The 27,542-nt window shown below is 41.2% G+C and overlaps 4 protein-coding genes across 6 annotated transcripts; 2 read left to right on the plus strand and 2 right to left on the minus strand.

Moving 5' to 3' along the window:
- The first annotated feature begins 240 nt into the window (after window positions 1–240).
- LOC306705919 (uncharacterized protein) lies at window positions 241–1,492 on the plus strand. The gene is made up of 4 exons (XM_079172792.1): window positions 241–368; window positions 496–612; window positions 688–770; window positions 987–1,492. Exons 1-4 carry the CDS (start codon window positions 314–316, stop codon window positions 1,071–1,073), a joined length of 342 nt encoding a protein of 113 aa, XP_079028918.1. The 5' UTR covers window positions 241–313; the 3' UTR covers window positions 1,074–1,492.
- A 3,074-nt stretch (window positions 1,493–4,566) lies between these two features.
- LOC306706066 (uncharacterized protein) lies at window positions 4,567–6,990 on the plus strand (the record flags this gene model as incomplete). The annotated part of the gene is made up of 5 exons (XM_079172977.1): window positions 4,567–4,664; window positions 5,165–5,273; window positions 5,628–5,738; window positions 6,703–6,781; window positions 6,892–6,990. The coding sequence occupies 5 exons, from the start codon at window positions 4,567–4,569 to the stop codon at window positions 6,981–6,983; spliced, it is 489 nt and encodes a 162-aa protein (XP_079029103.1). The 3' UTR covers window positions 6,984–6,990.
- A 494-nt stretch (window positions 6,991–7,484) lies between these two features.
- LOC306706191 (Y+L amino acid transporter 2) lies at window positions 7,485–15,264 on the minus strand. Of its 2 annotated transcripts, none has more exons than XM_079173151.1 (10): window positions 15,129–15,264; window positions 14,287–14,816; window positions 13,180–13,305; window positions 12,955–13,099; window positions 11,821–11,944; window positions 11,610–11,713; window positions 11,422–11,518; window positions 11,164–11,313; window positions 9,087–9,270; window positions 7,485–8,778 (listed from the first exon to the last, which is right to left on the minus strand). In XM_079173151.1, the coding sequence occupies exons 2-10, from the start codon at window positions 14,804–14,806 to the stop codon at window positions 8,684–8,686; spliced, it is 1,545 nt and encodes a 514-aa protein (XP_079029277.1). In that variant the 5' UTR covers window positions 14,807–14,816; window positions 15,129–15,264; the 3' UTR covers window positions 7,485–8,683. The 2 variants fall into 2 exon arrangements, with proteins under 2 accessions (XP_079029277.1, XP_079029276.1); XM_079173150.1 differs by having other exon boundaries at window positions 15,116–15,264.
- Window positions 15,265–16,102: 838 nt separating this feature from the next.
- Window positions 16,103–27,177, minus strand: ripk2 (receptor-interacting serine-threonine kinase 2). Of its 2 annotated transcripts, none has more exons than XM_079172627.1 (11): window positions 26,674–27,177; window positions 25,949–26,102; window positions 25,159–25,314; window positions 24,599–24,756; window positions 23,462–23,511; window positions 23,159–23,320; window positions 22,358–22,443; window positions 20,263–20,364; window positions 19,679–19,775; window positions 19,362–19,541; window positions 16,103–19,246 (listed from the first exon to the last, which is right to left on the minus strand). In XM_079172627.1, exons 1-11 carry the CDS (start codon window positions 26,997–26,999, stop codon window positions 18,858–18,860), a joined length of 1,860 nt encoding a protein of 619 aa, XP_079028753.1. In that variant the 5' UTR covers window positions 27,000–27,177; the 3' UTR covers window positions 16,103–18,857. The 2 variants fall into 2 exon arrangements, with proteins under 2 accessions (XP_079028753.1, XP_079028752.1); XM_079172626.1 differs by having other exon boundaries at window positions 19,679–19,778.
- Between the last annotated feature and the right edge of the window lie 365 nt (window positions 27,178–27,542).

The raw sequence follows: 27,542 nt of genomic DNA on the forward strand, positions 1-27,542 counted from the left end.
TTGTGGAAGAAGCAGTAAAAAACAAACAAACAAACACCGTGCTGATGAAGAATTTTTGAATTTTTAGATGAATTTTAGAAGAATTTGCTTCCTTCTCAGGTTTCATTGAACAGTATGTGTTTTCGTTACCTCCTTGAGATGCCAAGCCCTTTGTTGAAAAACTGAGCTTATTGTTGTCTAATGCCACACCCCTGTGCATAAGGATTACCCTTCCTGGCACAGAACAAAAGTAGCCAAATACTCCGGGGAACAGTACAGGGAACACTATTTGCACAACAGATTTTACACGTTTCTTTTGGAACCAAGCTTCAACATGCTGCTGCTGATTCTGTTTGCTGGGTGTTTGTCCTCATGTGCCGCACAAACAAGTGAGTAGTTGAAATTATTGGATTAAATGTGTATACTGTGAGTACATTTATTTAGCTACAATTTGTAGGGTGTAGTTCAACTGTCTAGATTTGAAATTGGGTCTAATTTCTTTTAACGTTTCCGCAGCATCCCCTCCCTTTGCTGTGGAAATAAATAGTATCCCCTTGAGAGGGTTCAATAACTCAATCCCATTCGCATTCGCAGCCGAAGCAACAGACATATTCAAAGCTACTTCAATAGACGGTAAGTGTATTTTAGGCTCGCACAATATGATTCAACTTGATGTCTGACATGATTTTAATGAATTTCCTATTGTAGGACCAGTTGTGGCCATCCTTGTGTCAGCTGTCAAGTCCACCCATGAGCTCAATGAAACAACAATAGCTCCAGTCCTGAGACAGGTAACTCACTATAACCTTGTTCACTGTCTTCACAAATATACAGTCATATCCAATTCTGTCTTTCATTTCTATAATATTAATAAGAGTCGTTATTGATAGTGCTATCTGATATAATCTGTGTAGAAGAACACAATCCAATAACGCACTGTAGTTATTGACTGAACGGTGGACACTGACCTGGATATGATGAATTCAAAAATCATTTGTGTCTTTTAGGTCGAGGCCTGGATCCGGCGGAACCTGCGGAACCAGGAAATTAGAACGGATTTTCAAATGACAGTGAAGAAAATCACCAAAGTCTAAAACCTCAACACACTAGTGTTTGTATGTTTGGCTTGGCTTGATAATAATAATAATAGATAATTATTCTCTTTAACACTGGATAAGGAGAAGCCTCAGTGGTTTGTGATGTATGTTTCTAATTTCATTTACATTTTTATGAACGCCCCTCAAGCAGGCCCACCACAAAAATGTTAGTCTTAGTTGATGTTTAGTTACTGACAAAATTAAATTGAGTAAGGCCTGATTAGTTGTAAAATGTGCATTTGCTTTGATTCATTAAAGAGGGGTATACAAATGGATAATGCTGAATGTTGTCAAGTTTAAAGTATCAGAAGTTGAATCAAGATGTTTTAAATAATACTGAAAATGCTCTAAACCCCACCACGAAGTAATGGAGGGAGCTGCTGCTTTCGAAGCTCCAATAATTAAAATGACTACAACTTAAACATGAGCGTACTGAGAGCTGTGTTATGAGCAATGTGTTAGTTTTGCTGTATAATTCAAATGACACGCAGTTTACGCATCCATACATGAAATATTGTTCTGCAAAAATCCAAAGATATGTTGACCAGTTTTTAAATTTTACACATTCAACTGTTTCGAAATTCATGTGTTATGTCAACTTTGTCTTCATCTTTAAATTTCTTGAGTGTCAATAACTCCGGATCTACTTCTGCTCACATTCAGTGTCAGAAAACAACACACAACAACAATGTTCGTGTACAAACATGCTTGGACAATGACGCACTGTCGTGTTTCATTGAACACTGCAATTATGCACAATTGGTCTCTGACAGAGATGGCAACCTAGCCCGTTTAATTGGCAGCAGTGACAATAATTATCAGAACATAACTGACTTTAAGAATGAATGGCTTCCAGCCCAGTACGCCTAAACCATCAACCGTCAAAAGCAAATGAACGTCACATGTTAGATTGCCGATTGTACTGAAATGCCACTTTCACTCATCAAAATCCAAATAGTTAGATAGTTTAGATTCAGGATCAGGAAATGTACCTCAGTGACACCACGGTAGTTCACCAGGCGGGACCGCAGTCGCCAAACAAGCGCTGCAGGTCAAAGCCTGCTAACAAAAGTCACAGTCAAGGAATTCAAGGAGTTACAAAACTACATTTTTTTACAGATAAGAAGATAGAGGATAGGATAGGATAGGAGGAAGACTCACAGACAGCAACAGAGTAAAATAGGCTGCTTCAGTCATCTGCACTGAAACATCAACAAACGTGTGTGATAAGAAAAGACTGTTTGTGTGTGTTGCTTCAAGGGAAACACCACCTAAGTTATTCATTGTTATTTCTCGAGCCTAGGAGAGTTCAATCAATATTTGTGATGAGTTGTTCATGTTTACTATTATTTGTGGATTGTCTTAGATCGTAGGCATAGCATTGAATTTAGAAAAATTATAATGTTAAGATTTCAAAGCAGACATTTATTTGCCTACAAAGACAGTTACATGAACCTAATTATCAACATGGTAATTATAAAAAGTAAAGAATTAAGAGGGAATTTCAAGTGAACGGTAAGTTGATACATTTCTGCTGCAGTTCTACTTTCAGCCTGTAGAGAGCGAAACAGGCTGAAGATGAGAGCTTTGGGATGGCCCTCCTCTGACACAACCCCTCATCCACATCCTGCTCACATTATAAGCCTACTGTTTTTTTAACCACCCAATAGCAAATACAGAGTTTTTGCTATTTACTTTTCTTCACCTCTCAGAAATGTCATGTCAAGAGGATACAAAGGGATCTTTTCTGTGGGCGCAGTCATGTTGGTGTATCATGCTCCATGACAAACGCTGTGTGTGCTTAGCAGTTTCCATGTCATGGTCTCTAAATAGCAATGATTGTAATCAGTGTGAGAGCAAATAATCTCCAGCGTGGTGTCAGTTCTGCTGTTATCACCAAGGAGAAGAGGAATGGGATTTTTCCATTGGATCTTGGATTAGTGCAGAAAATAAACTCTGTGGCAAACACAAGTTCATCATACTTACATGCTTTGATCAGCAAGATAATCTTCACAAATGAACCTTGTCAAATGATTTTTGAAGTGTGAACGCGATCTAAAAAGCTGTTGTTATGCTAATGATCTACACTGGTCGCGTTGACGTTTTCTAGTCTCATTTAGCCCGTTGTTAGCGACTGCCTTTTTAAAGACACGTAAAAGCCTCAACATTCCTAAGAAGGGTATTTACTGACGCATTTTATCGTAGAACAAAACTTTACAATCTCTTAAGCTTGTGTTAACCACAGACCTGATTTCAGGCATCATACCAAAAACTAATTAAAAAAAAACCCCATTATCTTCCAGACAAGAGAACTGGAAGTGCAAAAATGCAGACTCATTTCCGGGTTCTAGGACTCATTGCTGCAGCACTCTATCATAAGATGATGATAAATTAATAACAATGTTCTACGCACTTAGGGACCAATATAGACTTTTTTCAAACTCCATGCTCGCAGGTTTTAGGCCCTAAACACACATAACGATTCTTTTATCAGACTCCTCCCGTACCACAGAAGCCTCCTCGGTTTTATCACCCTGCAGCTCCTCAGTCCATCTGAAGTCTGTTATCAAGAACATGCAGGTTGTGTCCTCTGCTCCACTTTCTTTTTCTATTTCTGGTTACATTTTTCTGATCACTGATTACACAACTATGTTCCAGTGCTTGAGTTAAGACACGTAATTAACATGAATCTAGGAAGCGGTTGTTTAAAGTCTTTGTCAAAGCTTCTTTAAGCCCCTAAAAACTTGGTTTTGAATCTTCTTTCAGCTCACTGTTTTGGTTGACTCTCACGGCCCTCTTGTAATGCTTGGCCACAGCAGACTGCTGTTTTCTGCAAAAAGAAGAAGAAGGAAAACACTGCACATCACCTGCACATCACCTGCTCATCACCTGCTCAGCAGACGAAGTTAGCGTCAAGCTGGTGAACGTGGCGAAGCATTTACCAGCTGAAGAGCCAGTGAAGTGAGAAATGTTGTTTTTTTGTGCTGCTTTGATGTAATCCGTCAATGTTGTGAGCACCACAAACAAAACTCTATTCAATTTCCATTCCTTATATATATAGACAAATATCTCAAAACCTGCATGTACACTGGACATGTGAGATGTGTTATGAACTCATTGTGATCAAGATCCACTTCTCTGCAAGTTCAAAGGATCCTCAATTGCAAGCAATGGCTGCAGAAGGTGTGAAATCGATCTGAGAAGTTTTTACAGCCGTAGTTTAAATGGTTACACATAATAAAATAGTCTAATTGTTGTGAAAATAACGTTCCCTGTGTTAACTCTGTGATATTTATATCTTCGGTTTCCTCCACTCCCTTTCTTTCCCATGCCGCGGTGCATGTTAATCAATGTTGTGCTGTCCTCTCTTCCAGTTTTCCACATGACCCGTGAGCTGGTCTTTTAAGCCCTCTGGGCAGAGCGAGCAGACACATTCAGAAGACGTCCACACACTTCACCTCACGCTGTTCCCGATCCACCTGCCTTCAGAATGGACCTGAGATTCCTGTTAGTCGCTTCAGCTCTGCTCCTCGGGGCCACACTCACCATCTCACTGGCTGACAGAACCTCACAGTGCAAAGTCAAATGGTAATGTTCATTTCTGAGTATTTATAGATTTGCTTAGCCTGTGTTGAATCAAACTGTGTGTGAGGGTTCTGTGGGTGCCTTTGGGCAATCTTAAAGTTCATTTTATGTATTCTTTTTCTATTTTAAGTGATTATTTAAGTCCATGCTGTAGCTGTTAATGTTCACAGAGCAGATGTTGCATGCTGTGATGAAGCAGATATGGATAATGCTTTATGATGGTGTTTGGGTTGCATGAAACCTACAGGGCTAAAGGATCAAATGCACGTTAGACAAGGTACTTGTGAATTCAAAGCCTCATTTCTCACATGTTATCTTGGATATGGGGAGACCACAGGACTCACAAGACACTCATTAGTCATGTTAGGGCAGAGAAATAGAAAGCTTTCATGATCAACAGTATCTAAAGTTGATCTTTAATGATTTTTCTGATGTTTTGAATGATACATGAGCCTCTAAGTTATGCCAGTAATAAACATAACGCTCACTGCTCTGCTCTGCAGGTTGTTTGGCATCTCGTGCGAAGATGTCACTGGAAAGATCGTGAGCCAGATTAAAGCCTGGCAGATCGGGCAAAGCTGTCTCTATACAGGAGAGAGGTGCTCGTACGAGGTTGGAAACGTCTCAGTCAACTCATTTATTGTGAAAGTGTAATACATAAATTATTTTTTGGGAAAATAATCCACATTTCCAGCAATAATGTAATTGAGAATCAGATGCAGGAAGCCAGCTGATTGATGATAGAATTTCCTCATAGAGATAATGTACATTGTCCTTAATTACATTTTTTTTAAATAGACCATAATGCCTGTATTCACTTGTTTGCAGCAGTGTCAATTCTAATCAAATATAGTATATTTATCCTTTCATATTATGCTCCCTATAGTGCCGGTAAGTGGAGGCTATGATAAGTACCTGATGCACAGTGTAGGACATTTCCTTGACTTGACTGAATTTGCTCTGCAGCTTGTGTCGACAGCTCCTTACGTGATCAAAGCCACGCACACGTCTCCGGCAACCAAAACAGTCAACGACCTCCAGTTTCTTCTCGAGCAGTCCACCGTTTGCAAAGTTACTGTAAGTGCTTCTTTTTTTTTAATTCCTCTGAATGAATAAACAGACGGACGCAGCTCATACAAAACTTAAACTGTGTCTTTAATTAAAAGCTACTTAATTTCAGCTGTGCTGGAAAAGCTTTGTTCAAGACCACAGGACTTGTTTGATTAATTCAAGTGAATACCAGATGTAATCATCATACAGGTTTTGATCTCATGGTGCAAGCATTAACATGTTTGGAAGTTTTACTTCAAGCAAGTATGATGACATCTTGAAACACCATCATAAACCATTATCTGTCTCTATTTACTTGGTCACAAGTCAATGCTGGAAATGTGGATTATTTTCACAAAAATAATTGATGTATCGGAGGTCTCTCCTGCATAGAGACAGCTTTGCCCGATCTGCCAGGCTTTAATCTGGCTCACGATCTTTCCAGTGACATCTTCACACAAGATGCCAAACAACCTGCAGAGCAGAGCAGTGAGCGTTATGTTTATTACTGGCATAACTTAGAGGCTCATGTATCATTCAAAACATCAGAAAAATCATTAAAGATCAACTTTAGATACTGTTGATCATGAAAGCTTTCTATTTCTCTGCCCTAACATGACTAATGAGTGTCTTGTGAGTCCTGTGGTCTCCCCATATCCAAGATAACATGTGAGAAATGAGGCTTTGAATTCACAAGCACCTTGTCTAACGTGCATTTGACCCTTTAGCCCTGTAGGTTTCATGCAACCCAAACACCATCATAAAGCATTATCCATCTCTGCTTGGTCACAGGATGCAACATCTGCTCTGTGAACATTAACAGCTGCAGCATGGACTTTAATAATCACATGAAATAGAAAAAAATGTGACACAGTGAGAGGAGATGTTATTTTTCTGACTTTAAAGCTACTGAAAAGAAAATTAAATTCAAAAGAGTTCAGAAGTTAATCAGCCTCTTTGACATTTCCTTCCTGATGTTTCTGATGTGCAGGGAGAGGCCGTGTCTGAGTTCTCCAAAGATCCAGCTGATAACAGCACAAACTACTGCAGCCTCCAGAACCTGATGGACGGTAAATATTTAATCTGACACCATGAGATTGTTCATTCATTAAACTATGTCAATGTTTTACTCCAAAAGAAACCATAATAATGAATACCATGTGTGCTTTCCTCTGGTCAGGAAGTGACCTGATCAGTGCTGAGGGATACAACCAGTTCAGCAATAAGTGGATCTGTCCCGAGTTCGATACCGCCAACTGCACCTTCCTTTAGGCAGAGATCTCCTAATGTGTGGAATAATAAGGCTTCAGAGAAATCTAGTTCCTAACAGTGAATTTATCTTTCTGTTGTATTCACACGGGCCTCATTCAGATACATGTTAATAATCTAAAAGATATGAAACTGCAGGATGTTTGAACAGCTGATGCTCCTGAACATCAGTGTTGAAATATTTTATGAATGATGATGATTTTACAATAAATGAATTGAATCAGAACAAAAATACAGCTTTTTGTGAGCTTCTGTTGGAAACAAAGTGCAACCCAATAATAAGATGAAAGTGAGATGTGTGATTGAGTTCAGTCCCGTGAGTGTGTATGAGGTCCACCAGTCAATTCGACAGTAAGGTTTCATCATGACATCTCGTTTTTAATCTGGTTGACTAAGAATACATATATTTTTATTGCAAAGCTGTAAAAAAATTACCATTTTTTTGTCAATGTGAACAGTGACTTTTAGAAAATGATACTTAAAATAATTAAATAATAGGATGCATTAAAACATATGCAGTTTATTCACAAGGCAATATGATGAAGAAACAGAAATATAAACATACATTCAAGACAAACTAAATGTCTGAAACTATAAGTGTTACAGTTTATAAGAGAACAAGTAGAGATTGTCAAAGTCAACTCTCCATGCTGCGTCTTATAAATGGTTCCATACATCATCATTTGTTGTGGGGACCTACACTTCCAGTCCGACCTGCGCTACCTAAGCAAGACAAGAAACCGCAACAGCATGACGTGCTCCACCTCTCGCTACTCCCCTGCCCCCTCGTGGTCATTTATTCATTTTCATCTCAGGCGTCAAAGATTTCTTTAGTCGATTGTGTTTTTTAAAGATTTTTTTAATGCTGAATGACTTATTTCCCCCAAAAAAAGGGGGTGATTTTGTGTGATTTTGTTCTGGAGAAACTCAGTTTTACAGATATGTTGATTAAATCAATTAATCGATTAGTTGACAAAATTGTATGAGTGTTCAGCTAAGTATTTCTTTGGTCGAGGACAATCCTACTTTTCTCTCCCGTAGAGTAACGAAACAGCTCCCCATTGTGGAGAGGCTGAAGCCTGCTGATGGCGAGTGAGTTTGTGAGTGAGCTATCACCCAGTTGCAGGAGTGTTTTTCCATAAACATGCTCTGAAATAACGTGATGCAAACGTAGCACGTACCAAAGCTCAGTCAGATAATGCAGTGTAAGGTCTTTAGGTCATGTGTTGTTTTTTTGGTGAAAAGCTTCATTCAATTGGTCAAAATACATTTTTGACTGAAATACACAGCTGCTCAGGAACCAATCCCAGAATATTAGTTGTAATTGACAATTTTATAGTGTTTACATTTGCATACGTTTGTTATTCACATACAAACTCCAAAAATATATCTGGACATATTTATTCCATAGTTTGATGAAATCCTCATAGAAGATATTCCTTGATCTCTGTAGAAAAGAAAGCAACAGTTTGCCGTTTCTCAAGTGCCTGCTCCTTCGCGGTGAGTCATTTGACATGTCGGGCCTTTTTTAAACTTGACCCGGGAGAAGTAATCCTCTCAAACGTTGCGCGCCTGCGCCACGTCACTCCGTCCATGCAAGGCCTTGCCTTTCTGCGTTCGTGAGAGGAATGAACGTTGACACATGGACAAGACGGAGGCCTCCGGGCAGAAAACTGGTCAATGAGCGATGGATTGTCTGCAGCTCACTGCGTTTTACCGCCTGCTTGTGCTTCTGTCTCAGTGTCAAATTCAGTCAGACAGCAGTAGAGCAGCATCTGGACAGATCTGGTGGCAAAGTCTGGAGGAGGAAAAGAGGTGAGAGGTGAGAGGAAGGAAGACGTGGAAGTGGAGAGGTTGCTGACAGCTGACTCTCATAATACAAGATGATTAATGCTGTGTTTTGTATTGTGATATCAAATCATGTGACACATGTTTGACAAACTGGGTGAAGGGTGTATGCTTGTGATTAATAATTTCATGCCTCATGTACAGGAAATGTCTGTCTTTTTGTTACCTCCTCTTCACATGTTTGAACACGGCTCGAACAAAAACACGTATTCTGCTGCACAAATATTATATTTTCTGCACGCGGACATTTGAGCTTACTGTTTAACTTGCGTATGAATTTGGGCCTCCTCTCATCAGGCAGGTAAATGGCCACATAGAAGACGGGCACCCCAGACAGTGCAATGCCAATTCCTATGAGAGAATTGATGGTGTCTCCGTACAGAGGCACGATGACTAAGAACAGGCTACACAGACAGTAGATGATGGGGAAGAACAAAGACAACTGTGGAGAGAAAAAGACACAGCTCGGGTTAGTTTGTAAACTGATATCTGAGTATCTACATGCAGAGTGAAGATGAAAGCCAATACGTAAACTATGGAAACTGTCAGTGCTTCAGATTGTGTTTATAAGAGTAGGCACAACATGACAGACCCACTAAACTCTCTACTCAGTGACTTAGTCATATTTCTTTGTTCATTTAGTTTTGGACTGTAACAAGCTAAGTCAGCTGAAGAGGATAAAGAAACAGCTTTAGGCAATCGGGATGGTGAATATACACGTTAATGTAATACTTATACAGCAAATAATACATTTATTTTTCTATTCTTGTTTAACTCACACTGCATTTCACTGCATGAGAATGTAACAAATACAATTTGAGTCTTGAATCCAAATGTAACTGCAGATGTATAAACAAGGGATAAATATGGGGTTCAAAATGAAATTATTACAGAAATGATCACTTCAGACCATAACTATAATTTAAATATTATTACACAGGACCTGTAGCATTGTGTATGTACAGTAGTTATCAGTGGCGGGCCGTGCATTTTATACCTGGGCCTTCTGTGCTGTCCTACTCACAGTTGAATGACCTATAATAACCTCATCTGATTCATCACACCGTATTCTCCATCTACTCAAGTACCTGTAATGAGATGCGTAGAGCTAACCAATCCAGCAAACCTGCAGCGGATCCACGCATTCCACCACACAAGAGCACGAGCCATTCAAATACTATTTATAAAAACGACACGATAGACAAATGAAAGGTAGTAAAGTTACTATGCGCAGACCACACGTTGGGGCGCCGGCGGCTGGCCCAGACCGCATGTCGGGCCGCAGTTGTGGAGATGTTTCCCTGCGAACGTGTTCGTTGAGTTGTAGATCCACTCGAGTCTCTCCAAAAGTTTTCAAATGCTATGGTGTCCTCAGGTTAGCGTAGCATAGCTCCAATCCCAGCCATAAAATGCGCAACGCTTCTCCGACGCTGTCAGCAAGAAATACCATTCATACAAATCCTTTTCCTGGCTGAGTCAGGGCTGCCAGCTGTGGCGTTGACTGACCATTTCTTACGATGTCCAGCTTTTCCTGAAATGTCTTTCTTGAGAAAGACGTTGTCAGTAACTCCGCCACTAAATCCGTTTCTCCTCCTTATTCAGCCATTGAGTGTTGAAGAAACAAAGCTAGGTAAAAAAATAAATAAACTACACCAAGCAAAACCCTAAAAATGTTATAATTTCTTCCATATCTTTCAATTTGAACTCTTACTCCTCCAACTAAGCTCTGCTGGCAAGTTAAGTTTCATTTTCCAATAGTCACGTGCTCACCCACTGACCAATCACAGCACACCCTGCACCTCACTGCAGCACTACTCCTGAAAACTGAGCTGTGTGTTAATGCTGACGTAGCTGTAGGCCAACTAGCAGCTCTGGCACGTCAAAGAATACGCCCAACATGTCAAACTAAAGATCTGATTGGTTGAACACTATGACAATCAACAATATCGTCCCCATTCACGTAAACTGCACATGGAGGCACTGGTGAGTCTGCAGGCCTCGGGCCTCTCTTCTTACCTGGAGACACAGAGGTGAAATCTGATTGGATAAAAGCTCTACTTTAAACAAGCTGCACTGGAAGCAGAGCAACTGAGGAAGACAGTAGCTGTGCAATGAGAAAGTAAGATAATATTTTTATAAATTATAATACATGTAATGTATTTAAGGAAAAAATATTAAATTATAAAATAGCTATAACTTTATGATTCTGTTTAGTCCAGCAGAGTAGGCCTTGCAGGCCCTGACGGCCCGCCACTGGTAGGCACACATGCATACACTATGAACCATATTCATTTAATTTTATTCTGCATGGTCTGAACACTGAATAAAGCAGCACCTTCACAGGCCTGTGTCTGTCTGGCTGAGTGATGCGCAGGTAGATGAGGCCGGCCACAGACAGACCCACGTAGAGCCAGTAACTGAAGCTGAAGTAGTTGATGAGCTGGAACACGTCCTCTACACACAGGAAGATCAGACTCATTAACCCCTGCAGAGCACAAATGAATATATTCATGTTCCAGTCTGTTTATCCTTTGAAGTGACATGTACGTTTATGCAGTAGAGGAATATGAATAATAAGATGAATGGTTCTCACATTGAACAGCAGTGCAGGTATGGGTGTGTAGCGCTGCAGGTGAATCAGACTCAGACTGTTGGGGAGGTGGCCCTCTCTGGCGCCGACAAAAAACAACCTGCATCATCAACAAAGATGGAAAGTTACTGGCAAAACACTCGTCACGATGGGAGCCCAAAGTCAGCACCTGTTCAGCACTTCCTGATTACCGTGAGGCAGAAATGATAGAAGCATTGAGTCCTCCGTAGCAGGACATGGCCACTGAAACAGGGATGATCCACTTGAATGGCCCGAGGACTGCATTTCCAAATGTCTGTGGGGTCAAATTAACATGGCAAAACGTTCCTGGGTCAACAATTTCAGGACTATATTTAGCAGCAGAGTGAATAATCTCTCTCAGGTTACAGACCGTAGTCTTACCACAGCAACTGCATCACTGGCCAACAGAGACGTCATGTCCAAGACCACATAGTAGGCCACGTTGGTCAGCAGGTAGATGATGGTCACGATGGGCATGGAAATGGCAATGGCCAGCGGAAGATTCCTAGAACAACGATACACAGAGAGCGTTTTGTGACTCACTGCAAAGCTGCAGTAAACAGATTACAGAGGATTCATGTAAAAACATTGTTTTACTCAAGTTGCAATTTCAACGTCTGCAGCCCATTTTCCTTTGTTCAGTTAAAGATTGTACAGGTAACTAGGATGATCCCAGCTCAAATTCACCTAAAAATGCAAACGGATGAGCATCCAATATACTGGAGAATTACATCTGGCTCCATACAAAATGTCTTGTTAAGGTATTCTGAAAAGACAGCGTTGACCTGCAATAAGTAATATTTTGGCCACTTGGAGGCAGCAGAAATAAGCTGTAAACACAAAAGTACAGTAGCACGTCCAGCATGCTATCGAGCAACATTGGCATTGATTTAGTCCTGTTTGTGCAACAAATGACAACTGAAAGTCCAGTATTTGCTCTCTATTAGCTCTGTGTTTGGTCTCCACCGACTCCTAAAGGGGAAATACCGCTTAAGATGCTAAATGCTCCGCTAACTTCACCAGCTAGCTGCTACATTTGTCTATCTAACGTTTAGTGTTGGGCAGGAAGTGTACAGTTGTTTTTTTAGAGCTTTTTTCGCTGCTTATGTGTCTGGAAACAAGGATGATGAGAGCAGTGAGACTGAACCAAAACAATACAGTTGAGGGCAGGAAAGCCCAAATATTAAAGTGAAAAATCCTCCGTAGAGATAAGAGTAACTGTAGAGTCAAGATAATCATCATTACGAGCAGAGCTTTTCACATATAGTAGTCATTATAACCACTGTAAATACGAAAATATTGATTGTACCAGGTTTAAATAAAGCAAACAAATGTCTGACTGGGTAACATCAAAAACTGTTCAGTTCCAATTTATCAAATAGTTTTTAGTATCATTCCCACTGGCTCGTTTCAGCACCTGTATTACCCTACTCAACCTAGTCAGAGACTTCAAGTCTAAGGTTCAAACGTGTGTACATTTCCATCTTCGTATGCCTGTGTTTGTACGTGTGTTACCTCTCTGGATTCTTAATCTCCTCAGTGACAAAGTTGAGTGTATCCCAGCCGGAGTAGGAGAACAGAGCTGAGTAGAGGGCCAAAGCAATGGCTCCGGGTTCTGTGGAGGAGCCCTCAAACGGACTGTCGAAGCTCTTTGTTTCTCCTACATCAAGATAAATCAAAGTGTAAAGCACATATTTATCTTGTTTCCACCGATGCAATTTTATTCCAACGTAGTCTTACCAGTTGCTATTTTCATTAGTCCTACAATGATGATGAGGCAGAGCGACATGACTTTGGTGTAAGTGAAAATGTCCTGGACCAGTGTCCCCCACTTCACACAGATACAGTTAATGAAGGTGAGCATACCTGGACAAACCAGAGGAATACGGCAATAAATGAACCTTTATCTCCATGATTGAGAAGTTCATTTATACAAACAAGGCCTAATACAGCTTTGGGTACAACTTCTGCTTTCTTGTTAGGTTGCATTTTCAAAGATGAATCATTCAGGAAACAAAACAAAACCATGTTTGTCTGTTTGTGAAACTCAATCTGCATCAACTTGAATGTCAAAAGCTAGCTAATAGAAGCATGCTATCGCTCAGCCGTGTGCCAGAGATTGCTGAACATCTCCTGTGTGTCACGTAGTCTGTATGTCTGTATAAGTCTGTATGAGGGTACAGAAACAGAAACTCAGTTCTTAGTAGATCAGCTCGTGGTATTGCTGCTCTCTCAGCTAACTGGCACTTCTGCGTACTACGTTCTGCACAGCACAAAGCTAGGCTGTAAACCACACTTGTCCACAGTCTAACTATAGCTGGTGCAAGTTCCACACAGGCTTACTGAGTTTCATACTGGGATGAATGTGGCTATAATACCATTGCACCACTTGTTTCTGCTCATGTCATGGGTAAAACGAAAGCTGTTTAAAACTTAAAAATATTATCTAAACTGACATATACATTGTGTTTCATGTAAAGCCATGTGTTTCACCCTTGCATTAGCAGTAATGTCTCACAGCTCAGATGCGGCGTTAGCAGAGTGAGGCTGAGTTCAATTAGACACAAAGAGTAACGCTGGGTTACATGCTGCACTGAAAAGGAAAATCTTAAAGATTGTAACTTTAAGTGTAAGTGTTTTGTTTCAGCGCTTGATCTGAGTCAGTCTGTCGACACAGTTGAGCTGAAGTCAGGAACTGGGGTGAGGCCAAAGTGGGTATCGCAGTGTAAATATCAAACACTAGTAGGCAGTACTGGGAGTTTTTCCTCCCTGTATTTTGCGCAGACTTTTTCCTTGCAATCTCTTTCTGGATGATGAACTGTAGACCTACACAGGAGTGTTTCTTACAGAGGCAGGCTGCAGCGATAAGCCGGATAGCATCGTATGGCGGCTGGCAGGTGGGGTAGAAAGCCTCCACCAGGTAGTTGGCAAAGGTTAAGGAAATCACAGCCTGGCTGGCCGGCTCAATAAGCAGGATGGACGTCCACAGACGGATAAAAGCAAGGAAGCCTCCGAACGACTCCAGGATGTAGGCGTAGCTGGCTCCAGATTTGGGGATGGTGGTGCCGAGCTCCGCGTAGCACAAAGCCCCAAACGCTGAGAAGATGCCTCCCACAGCCCAAATCAGCAAAGACAGCCCGTAAGAGCAACTGTGCATGAGTACACCCTTCGGTGAGACGAAGATCCCAGAGCCAATCATGTTCCCGACAATGAGGCAGATCCCATTCGTAAGGGAGATTTCCCTCCTCAACTGCATTTTCTCTTCTTTCCCATTATTCTGGGCCTTTAAGTCCCCGTCAGATGGAGTCCGTGAACTTGGGCATATTGTCTGTGACATGACTCCCATCTTCTGCCTCAGATCCTCCATTACTGCAGTGCTGGTGTGAAGATGAAAGGGCTGGAATTAAAGGAGATTATTCCTGTTTGACAGACAAAACAAACTGTTCTTCCATATAACTATTACACAATTTTCTTTAAATATACGTTTTAATGTCTAATTACACTTCTCAAGCCTGAATATGTCCACTATACAAAAAATATATCTCCCAGTAATGATCTTTCACACACAAACATTTTCGCCCATAGTCTGCTCTTTAGACAGGAACAAAACATACTTACGGTTGTAGATTAGGACACAAACGGCCAATATGTAAAGAGGACAAAAAGGTGAGCTTACTTTGTTTGCTTACTTATAGAAGATCAACAGGTTTGTTACGTGTAGAGTGTCGTCAGACCAGTGCTGCTCCTCTGAACCAGGCAGTGAGACATTGGTGAAATAACATCTGAGCGGTAGCAACAGGACGGTCGATGTTGTAATCCCTGCAGCCCGGCACAAACACAACGGGTGTTTTTCCAGCACCAAACGAACTGCACACACATGTTTTGCCCAGTGCTATTTTCAGAGAGAAGCAGACCTCGTCCCCGGCCCCTGGCAGCTTTATAGGACGGAGGTAGCCAAGCTGTCAACTCACCGGGTACAGACCGTAGATATACGATACAGAATATATTGCGATAAAATGATCCGTCGTTAAAGAATAACTAATGCACTGTGACTGTCTCAACAGCTGCTTTTCTTTTTTCGTTATTTTTATATTGCGCAATAAGTGATTACAGACAAGTACAGGGACACATAAACAGCCTGAAGAGATTCTACGAAGCAAGATGACCAACAAAACAAAGGCGACAAAAACACACAACATGGGTTCAAACTGGGGTCAAAAACTATAGGTAGAGACAGAGATATATATCCATACACACATATAAAATCCCCCCACCCCTCCTCCATGTATATAGAAGTAAGACACCAAAACTAAAATTGATACTAAAGGTAATTATGTGCCTTTTGTTGTCATTTTTACAACACATAGCAGCCTTTTTGAGGTTTTTTTTGGGTCATCATGCGTCTCTTTCAGTGACATTTAGCAGGTGCATCAACCCTGACGTCTGAGGCTCCTGGGCCTGTCCTGGTAGTAATCTATGGCTATACATAAACCCTCTTGGTATCCCTATAGCAGCTCTATATAGATGGTAACATTATATGAGCAGACTGTAAAAATAGAGTAAACTTTCCCATTGAATTAATGTTACATAAAAAAAATAAAAAATAAAAATAAGACGGCAGGCAGAAGTAAAAACAGAGTATTCATTTTAATGAAGAGTTTGATACAATATGAAAAATCCTGGTTTGAAACCACAGCTACAGATCAACTGCACATTCTGTAACACATTATATTCTTGTTTGATCTGATGACATGGACACTACATTATACATACACATATATATATATATATATATATTTATGTATTTTGCAGAAGGCGATTCTACAAATTACAAATCATCACTTGACAAAAATAATGCATGAGTTTTAAACAAGTGATCACAAATGAAAATATATATAAAAGAGATGAAACTATCCTCGACAGTACAAAATATGTTACAACACTTTAAGATATCACATTTGTAGTATTTCTACTCAGCGTTTCTCGATACGTGTGAAAGGCTTTTGCCCGTCGTCCAAAATCAGAATATGAGGCACAGTTATCGAACACAAGGCCCGACATGATGGAAACGTAGCGACCTTGCTTGGCCTTCCTGTTGTCTTTTAAATGCTATAATATAATTGTGTGCGATTTCTTACTAAGAAAAACCTGCTGTGGCTCATTTCCCACTGTGTTAGTTAAGTTCTTTATGGAACTTCAACTTTCTTTGGACCGACTGATGGGGAAGCACACAAAGGTCTGTGGAATTGGAGGATATACAGACAGTAAATGACACAACACTGTAAACTATGACAACGTTTGGAGTTAAGTGATCCGTGAAGGCAGTGATGAGGACAGTAAGGCCCTTAATGAGAGGCATATGTGCAAACAACAAGAAACATTTGTATTAAGGGAAAATCTGAAGATATTGGACTTTGGAAAACTATAAACAGAACTTTTTACCATTTTATAGACCAAACGATTATCAAGGAAATAATTGTTAAATTAATCAAAAGTAAATGTTATAGTCCAATTAAATACACATATAAAAACATGGCGATTAGGAAGACTGAAGGTTCAAACTGTGTCATGGAAACAGAAATAATGTGATTCTTTCTGGCACTAAGAACATATATACTGCGTGTATGAGTGAAGTAAAGAAAACTATTACTCAGTATTATGTATACATAAAAACTACTGCCTTGATATGAATGTGTGTATTTTCTTGCATTTAACAGGATTACGCCTCGCTGAATGTTATTGATCTATGTACAGGAGAAAGAGAGATAATGATATAAAAGTAACAGGTGTTACCATCACTTTGATCAGATGGGGAAGCACAGCTACTGTAGAGTAAGTTGAGTCCAGAGTGATGAACTGACCAGTGACTGCACAGCAGGTAAACTACAGCCGGGGCGGCCAAACTACTAAACCAACTTTTTAAGTGGTGATGTTTTAAAAACAAACTGGAATATGACTTGAGCATATTTCTAATAAATTGCACATCCTAGTCTTAACCTCTTGGCACAGAAACCATTATTCTACCATTTCTGTCTGCTCTGTTTGTTACATTGTAATCTTTGAAGTGGGCCCTCGGGCCATGAACAGAAATCAATATTTGTCTGTTTCTTCCTGTTATAACTTTATTTATATACAGATTTACACATATCATAATACGTATGTGGGCACTTAGGCAATGCACTGTATTTATTAGTTTAAAAGTATTGATTTAATTCAAATTAAATTCAGGAGCACACAAACGCAAATAAACTACTGTAATGTCAAACATAAACTGTTTGTTCTGTTGGTTATTTTGACACAACATTAATTTGCTAAGGCACAGGTTTCCTGGTATAGAAACACTGACTTTCTTGCATTATAACTGGTTGAAAACTATCCGTGACAATAAAAAGAGTTTGGTCCACCCCTGCAGTAAAGGTTGAAAAAAGAAACGCAGGTTTGATCTTCTCTGTTCATTTGTTGCAGTTCTTCTGCAGGATCAAAAAAAAGTGAAGCGCATGGTTAAACTTTAACTCCAGATGAGCCTCAAGTGAACATTATTAAGAATACTGAGAGGTGAGGCCACTACTGAGAAGACCAAAATAAATCAGATCACTTTGGTCCACTTTTAATCTAGACGGACATGCAGACACACACACACACACACACACACACCCCTCATTCTGAGTGTTGTATTACAATCTGAACTTCTTCTTTACTCCACGTCTCAGCAAATAACTTAGCTCAGCAGTAAAAAAAAAGAAAAAAAAAAGGGGGAGAAAAAAGGCAGGGACAAAATGTTCCATACGGTCAAACGGCCACAGTGACCAAACTCATGACTCGTTCCAACACTTCAGTTCTGTAAAGCTGTTAACATCCCAAACCACATAGTTAGCGGTCGCTGGCTCTGACGTCGTCCTTGTACTTCTCACCGACTGAACGTAGACCATGTGCTTCAATACAAACACACTGAGGGCCACATACTCACTGACTTCACTCAGAGGGTAAAGGATGTTGAGGGTGTTTGCATTCTATAAATAATCACACTTTCACATAATGGAAACTGAGCTTTGGAGACAAAAGCATAACGTACTAAAGGAGCGACACCCTGCGATACATCCCCTCAGAATGAAGGGACGATAAATAAATCACCTCATTAACATTGTGAAATAAAATCACTGATTCATTCAAAATCTTTGGATTCCGAGTGCACAGAATCAAACATTAGATCTCTTGTGAGTAGATATACTTCGAAGGGAGTAGCTTAGTTTTGTGACTCTTTTTGCTCACCCAGCCTTCAGTTCCTCTTTGAGGGCAGGACTGACAGGAAGCGTGGTGACCATCTTACCGAAAACAGTACCAGTAAGAGTTTATGTGTAGTGTAAAGTTGGCACAGTCTATAATCTGGATTGTTTCCATTCGTTTGGCGGTGACTGTTGCTACACGTTCCTGGGCATATTGTAGGATATGGACAGCGGCGGTGCGCAGGAAGAGAGGATCGGGGAGCTCATTTCAGGCGGGTACGGCTTCAGGCCCGTTTGCTTGTTGTCACGCAGCTTGCGGACGACAATGCGGCAGAAGTCTTCACAGCGCCGATGACAGTTGTCCAGGAGCTGGCGGACCTTGGCGGTGCGTGTGGTCTGGGTCACCACCAGCTCGTAATCCTCCCGCATCAGCATGGTTTGGGCCAGCAGGGCGTCCAAGCACTGGTTCAGACAGGCCTCCGTCATCTGGGAGACGATCTCCTCGCGGCGGGTCGCGATCCACTGGGCGATTGGGCCTTGTGAGGGAGGGGAGTGCCGCAATGGAGGAGAGTATTCTGCTGCAACTGAGGAGAGAGAGAGAGAGGAGTGATTCAGATTCTGGTTGTAAATAATATTCAAATTTCCAGAACTGTATTATCATTATCAGCCACTTCATACATCATGCTATAACTGGTGTACCTTGTTGCTGAGGCTGAAGCTTGAGGTTCTCCAGCTGGGTCTCATACTCAGTGTCAGGCAGGCGTGGCTTGTTGGGTATGTTCAAATCTTTCACATCGCCGTTCAGATTGTTGCCTGTGGGGTCCTTCAGAGACTCAGGAGGCTCCAGTGCATGAGGTAAAAATGACGACGGAAGCCCCTCTGTATCAGAAAGAGTAGAAGAGGAGGCTTGTATAGTACACAGATATTTACATAAAACCTGATGCGTGGCACTGTGAGCTGTGTTTGTTTCCAGTAAATGAGGCCAATGCATAACATGTCAGTGCTGTTGTAAATACCTGGTGCAGCAATGTTGCTGCTGCTGCTGCTGAGGGCGCCTGGTAGAGATATATCTGTGTCCTGGGAGGAACAAGAGCCTGAGCCGGAGCCGGAGCTCTGCTGTGGCAGAACAAACAATGATGCTTAATTCACATTTCCACACAGACATTAAAGTCCAGAAGATATGAAAGATGCCCTTTTAGATCACATCCACGGTCATATTGTGCACTTATTTAACAATATATGCAACCAATAATATCATGACATCCATCCATCTCTCAATCTGTAACTTTTAGCAACAAGTGAGGTGTGTGTGGAGCTACATTCCTCTACAGTCCTTTAAGTATTGAGCTACTTAAGGCCACCCACTTTGTAGCTGATCCAATCAAATGCAAAGGATCGGATTTAAATCCCTCTTGTAACTGTGCACCGCTCAAATATTTTGTTTCACGAGGGAATACGTCACAGTATAAAAGCTAAAGACTCACTGGGACTTTGAAGACATAATACCAAAAACAGACAATGCTTATATGTAGATTCCCAAGTATCGCTGTATATTATTAGACTTGTTCTTGATGTTTGCACAGAGATTTCAGCTACTGACCGGCCAGGGGCTGGGCCTGTCCTTCAGCATGTTCAGGGATCCATCCTCACTCCTCTTCTCACTCACTGACTCGGCTGAACAACAGCCGGATGTCTGCATCCTCTGTGGAGGAACAAGGAAGAAGAGGGGAGTGAGTCATACTGACAGAGACGAATAGCAGGAAACAATCAATTGTGTTCAATCAAATATGCCAAAGTCAAATGAATCACATCTGCTATTAACCCGAATAAGACACCTTATTTACTAACAAGCATACATGACTATAAACGGTGTCAAACAGTTATTGGAGCAGAAGTGTTTTCATGCATCTGACCACACAGTTAAATATCCACTTCACTAGTTCCTGGTGGAAGTTTTGCTGCCTTTCATTGTTCAGACTCAATGCATATCTGAAAATATAAAAGCCACCAAGTACTACTTTTTGTGGATCCCAGTTCAGTAAAAAGCAATAAATAGTGACTATTCATTAGTAGTAACACAATTTAAAACACAAGATTACAATTAGCTATTAGTCACAAACTGATTGACAGGTCTTATAATATATAGACATACGAACATAGTAGCACTACACAATAAACCACACTAACTACTAACTAATCCTTTAACACAGCAATTGTTTTTTTTTCCCCTTTTCCACTTCATGTTAGCGATGGGATCCCAGCAGCCGTGACGCCAAATGGAGCCAATGTTTGTACTTTGAATTAATTTTGATCTCAACTACACACCTGACAGTTTCATGGATACATCTTGCACAGTTGGGGCGCTACGACGGTGGCTATCCACAGAAATACAAACACCTGGTAGAGTGCTCAAAACCGGTTCTGTAGTAGACCACATTCTGCCATGACAACACAAACACAAACAATACCAGCGTCGCTGTCAAAGCTGGTTGCAATGGTCTCAGTCATGTGCACACATAAACATACCAAGAAGAAGGCTGTATTAAGGTCAAATTATGAAGTAAAATGTGTGTTCTTCTTGTAAAAATCAATCCCCTCTTCATCACAGTACAATTCAAACTGTCCCAAATTACACACAATTCAAGGACGGTTTCACTTGTTCATCTACAGACATCAATTATTCAGCATTACATTGTAACTAACTATGTTCTTCTGAACACCCAGACAAGTATTACTGAACCACCAATCACTGATATGTGACAGAAACGGGTCTTTTTTGAGAATGTGTGTGTTTTGTTTCTCACACTGAAGTTCTGCTTCACTCTCAGAGTTACGCACAGCCACAACGGTGACTGTTCAGTTACGTTCCTCTGAAGCTGCTCTCTGAATTGCCATGCAGCAGTTGGGTGTTTAGTGAAAGGGAGCAATAAAGATAAAACTGCTTCCTGGAACAATAGCAAAGTCAAGCAACTAACACAGGTAATCGATTCAAATCTTAATAATTGACAGTTTTTGTTCATTAACCAAGAAAAAACATGAAAGAGTGTCAATATATATATATATATATATATATATATATATATATATATAAAACTTCACTTTCAGGCTCTGGTAACTTGTGACAATTCTAATTAACTTCAGCACTCTGTTGCATGTTGTTGCCCAACTCTCTCTCCCTTTAGTTCATCTCTAAACACTTAAGGCAGGTTCACACTCAGGTCCATTCCCCGGTTAGTACGGTTCATTTGTGCTGATGCGAAAGCCGTCAATCAGAGCCTCGTGCGGACCAAACAATCGAACCGAGACTCTTGAAAAGGTGGGTCTCGGTCCGCTAACCGAGGCCGTTTTTGTGGACGCGTAGCACCCATCCTCCGGTTCCCCCTCAGATAAACACGGTTTGCTCTGTCAGCACTGCAGCTGCAAGCCGCCAACCTTGTGGTTAAAGGACAACCCGCTCTACCCACTGAGCTACGACCTTTGACTGTTATCATCTGTCCAATCAACAAGTGCCCTGTCAGTCTGTATAACTTCATGTTTATTCCTGTTGGCTCGTTTGTAGAAAGTCAATGTAAACAGGAACCGGACCAGAACTAAAATGCAACCATGTCTAAGTTTTTCCCTTGGTTCGTACGAAATGAACTGAACTACAGGTATGGAAGGTATCCTTAAAAAAAAAAAACTGTGAGCTGACTAACCTTTGACCTCTTGATCTCCAGCACGGCCTCCAGGAAGTCAATTTCGTCAAACGTCCTCACCATGGGCTCAAGTTCAATCAGACACTCTGAAATGGCAGAAAACACATCACATTTCTACGGTTTTGTTCTCACAGTAGGATATCTAGTCAACAGGACAGGACAAAACTATTTTAACTGGTTTCACTGACAGTTATGTGTTTTTTCTTTGCTGCAGGTGTGGACATAAACTTGTCGATGTTTACTGGTGATTTTAGTGCACATTTGGTTGTTACTGGTACATTTATCAACAGATGAAAGGAAGCTGTATGGTCATCAAAACACTTAGTACCAACTGAGGTTCAGTTCTCAGTTTTGTGGTTTCAATACCACAAATGTACAGTTAAATCAAGACGTGGAAAATACACTATGTAATGTGACTGTGTTGCTGTGACTCTGGAGCTGGAGTGGGTGTGTCAGTGAGAAAGAGATAGAAGATAAGACGCACTCAGTTTTAGTCCTGAACTTGCCAAAGATTATTGTCTGAACGAATGTGAGTAAGTAGTGAATGTCTATATTTGTCTGTTTTGTGCAAGAGATGAACAATGTCTATGAAAATGATTCAGTGAAGACAGCAGCATAATGTGACAGGAAGCTGATTCTTAGTCACTGCCTTGTCAGGGTACAATTTTGCACTGACAAGCAGGATTTTTTTTATCCCAAACTGTAAAACAGGTTCAACAGAGTGCAATCCTTTGAGAGGGTGGAATGTTTAACTCCTGCCAGAAAGGAATTTCTGCAAATCGGTTATTTGTGTGAGCTTACTGAGGAAGGAAGGTCGCTCATCAGGGTTAGTGGTCCAGCCGCGGGTCATTAAATTGATGAGGGTTTCTCTGCTGGGGATGTCGGGAGGCAGACTGTCCAGACTCGTGTCAGGACGCATCCCACGAAGCACACTGAACATGATCTGCATTGGGTTTGTCACCTCTGATCGCACAAATACAGATCAGTGTTAGTCTGGTGGCACCATGAAAGTTCACTCAAAAGAGCAACTGGACAGAATGAGAGAGTTACATTAAACTTGGAAATAAAATTTAAAAAAAGATAATAAAGTAGATAATGTGTTACCTTCAAATGGAATCTGCCTGGACAGCACTTCCCACATAATGATGGCATAGCTTCAATGTAAACATGTGGGAGAGAATCAGTGAAGGGAAATTAGTTACATCATTCTCTTCGACTGGTATTCCCCTTCAGAGTTAAGGGACTTTACGTCAAGCTAACCAGAGAAGCTGCTTTGAGGAAGAACAATGACCAATTGACCTGTTGCAGCAATCGAAACCCATTGCCCAAAAAATTCAAGCGATAGTTTGGATTCTTCACAGTGGGATTGTCTAAGCTACGTATCCGTGATCGTGTATTACTCTACAGTAGACGGTGGTCTGCACGAAAGAGACGGACACTTTGGGTTTTTAAAGTGTTAGTTCAAATTGACCAAAGTCTCACAATATCACAAACAAACTAACCGATCGAGGTCGCCGTGGTTTTTTAAGGGGAAATGACTTTTGTCAATGAAGTCTGGTTGTTTTGAAGAGAGCATAGATGGATATAAGCTTCAGATTAACGGCTGTCTAAAGTTAAGGTAAAGCAGTGAAATATTATGAATATAGTGTACACTTAAAGTGGTATCGATTATTTTTAGGTGGGCCTTTCGTTTAGGTGACTAAAATATGTTTTGTCTGCTTCTCCAGGCTGGAGGTGTGCAGACTGTCCTCTACTGTACTGCAGTTAATACACCGACTGTGGATAAGTACCTCATACAACCACGTTGTTCATCTTCTTTTGTAACAGTCACCACACCCTCTTTCTGAGAGATTCCTGAAATTAAACCACTTTCCTAGCATCAATGACAGCTTTAACCACCGGCACATACAGCTGCACTCTTCTGATTGTTGGTATGCCAACAGCCCCATGCCGGCACAGTATGACAGCTTGCCAGTCAGGAAAACCTTGCTTCCCTGTAATGCTTCAGCTCGACACATATTTACTCTGTCAGAGTTTATAAACTGTGCAGTGAAGTCTTCGAGAGTTCGTCCAATCCAAAATTCAGCCCAATAATTTGACCACTGACTAATTGACCATAAAACATATTTAGATGGAACTCATGTTGTAGATTCTGAAACCCAGATTAAAGGAGGCCGCACTTGTTGTTGTCTATTGTCCAACCACTTTCTAACGACTAGTTATTGAGCTTCGCTGTCTCACCTGTACACGTCGTGCTTCGCATCGGCCCGACGGCTCTTGGATGGTTCGTACTTCTCAGGGGGCATGTAGATCACTGTGCCCCCCATCTCTGTGGGCTTGGACCCCGAGCCTTTACTGACGGACAGCTGCCGCCACTTTGAAAGGCCAAAGTCTGCAATCTGGGCCGAGTGAGAACAGAACATTAGCATTCATTTATAATTCTAGATAAATGTTGTTTTCACTGGATCAGCCGTTTCATCTATCAACTGATTGAGGCTCTAAGAACAATAGCCATGTTGTGGGATAATTGTTATATTATTATAGTAGGAGCTACTATAACACACAGAGCACAACATGATTTTGCTGCAGCACTTTGCCAACAACTATTGTCATTGATTAATTTGGTGATTATTTTTTTTTCTTTTTTGTGCCGTACTGTATGGTTTCTGTGGGTTAACATGGGACTTTACTGAACATATACACACACACAGTCAACCACACTCAGCGACACCTAAGCTCAAATGTTTGTTTCTTTTTGTCACACATCCAGGTCATACTGTACCAAAGTCTTGCTGACGCACCTTAACGTGAAATTCTCCATCCAACAGTATGTTCTGCGTCTTTAGGTCATGATGCAAGAGGGGTGGATTCATGTTGTGAAGGAAGTTAACCCCTAAGGCAATCTCATAGAGGATCCTCAGTCGCAAAGGCCAGGCAAGCCCGGGGTACATGTCCTTCTGTAGGAAGAGACCACAGACTCTGTTTCAAATGTAAGAGCATCACAGGGAGACCGACTAAGAAACAGAGCACAACAAGAGCACAGGCAGAGAGGAGAGACATTTTACTACACCAAGACAAATAGGAATTTCCCCCAAACTATATTTGTCTGCTTTTCTTTCTCTTCCCCTGCTTGTTTCTGAGTTTCATCATAAACTGTGAATACTTTCAAGTTCCACTTTTGCTTGCTGAGTCACAGGCATGAATGCCTGGTATGGCACACATACACATGACGAGTGGTGCATACATGAGACAGAGCAGCTTACCAAAAACCACAAAGAGACTCTTTCACTTTAGCTATTTTGGAAACGAAAGCACTGTGGAAAGCTTAGATGTTCTCTACATTTGTGACCGTGTAATTTGATTGAATACAGAACATGTTTTGTACTTTAGTTACATATTAGCTCTCATTTCCTGAGGGAAAGAGGAAAAAGAATAGAAATGCCACGTAGCGAAGGACAGCGGTTGTTCTATTAATCTTTAATCCTTATTCATTCTTTAAGATTGATCCATCGATTATTATCACAGGACTAGAGCAGTTACTTGAAAGAGCAACTCTTAGCTTTATGAAATGACATGATGACATATAGCTACCTCGTGGAGCAGCAGGTCCAGAGAGCCATTGCTCATGAACTCGGTGACTATGCAGAAGAACTCTGGCTCGTTGCAGATGCCAAAGATTTGGATTATGTAGTTGAACCTGGCTTTGTGGAGCACCTCGGCCTCCTTAAGCAGGCAGTTCCTCTCTCTGAAACACAGCCAGTGACACAAAGTCAGTCTTTATTCTCACAAAAAGAAATAAAACAAGCCAAAACATTGATGACGTTTGGGGTGTGGATTACAGGAAGCATGCCAAAGGAATGAATCTTGGAAGCTGATTGTCGCATTAATCAGCTAAACTAATATATCGGCATATACTGCATGTTGGCAAAGTAACAAGTAATTACAGCACAGACATACCAAGATATATTTAATATGACTTAGAAATGGAGTCTCCAATACATAGCTTGTCTACCAGAGAGCCCTGACATGTAATATATATTAAAATAAATGTGTGCAGGCTTGAATATGCGGATTTAAGCAAGTTTCTTCACCTGAGCTGCAGGAAGAGACAATTAATGAAACAACGTTTATGACACTTTGGACACATCTGATTAAAGCCTAAAAAGTGACACTAATTGAAGACTTGATGCTCTGTTTCCACCTTAGACAGTCTGTAACCGCACAGTTACTTCTCTGTAAAAACGTCCTTTTAATAACGCATCGAAAGCCTAAATAGTCAGCGTCACGCGAGGTGGTCACGTCAACACACAGGGTACCTTTCTCCCACAGGACAGTCGAGCTTCAGGCACTTGATGGCCACAGTGGTCCTCCAGTCCGAGTGCTGCGCCTTGAACACGGTGCCGAAGCCGCCTCTGCTCACGTAGTACAGGTCTGTCAGCTTCTGGTACGGGATCACCGGCAAGGTGCTGGTCAGACTGCCGATGTTCACACAGCCCATAGCCGCGCACGGCTCCATGGCAGCTTGTGGGCCTTTTACGCGAAGTCTCTCTGAGGAGTTCTCCTCCACTAGGTCAGCAGCTGAAAGCAGAACTAAACCTTTACGGTGAAAGCAATGAGGAAGAGCTCTTCCATCCACACGCATGCCAGAACGTCGCGGACTGCTAGCAAAGCTAAGCTACCGTTGATGAGCGGAAACCGATAAACGGTTCACCCGTTCGCTGAAGAAGAAAAACACCCCGGCGAACACCCAACGACTATAATTAAATGTACGCGCTTTAAATTCGTCCGTTTATTCGTGTTATGCGGCCAGACTGCCTCCAACCAGCTGCCACAGGCTGAGTCAAAGAGGACCAACAACAGCGAGTTGCTCAGCGCCGCTGTCAACCCAGGTGGTTTTGTTGTTGCTAGTGACGACACACTTCCTGGTTTTTGTGCGATGCGTTCAGGGTCATAGTGACGTTTCGAGAGAATGACAGAGTTGATCTGAGTTTTATTTTATTGTTTGACGGGCCTCTGACCACACAGCCTTTCCAAAGGGAAGTAAAGACAAGAGCAAGCCCAAATACGATGACGAGGTGTTTACAAGTGAATACATTATTGTAATGTTTAAACCTCAAATACAGATTTTTGTTTCACTTTCGATGGAACTAAATTCCTCCTCTGTGCTTGAGCCCAACTGGTCATA

Source organism: Pholis gunnellus (genome assembly GCF_910591455.1).
Source record: "Pholis gunnellus genome assembly, chromosome: 14".
In the NCBI taxonomy this organism is placed as follows: Eukaryota; Metazoa; Chordata; class Actinopteri; order Perciformes; family Pholidae; genus Pholis; species Pholis gunnellus.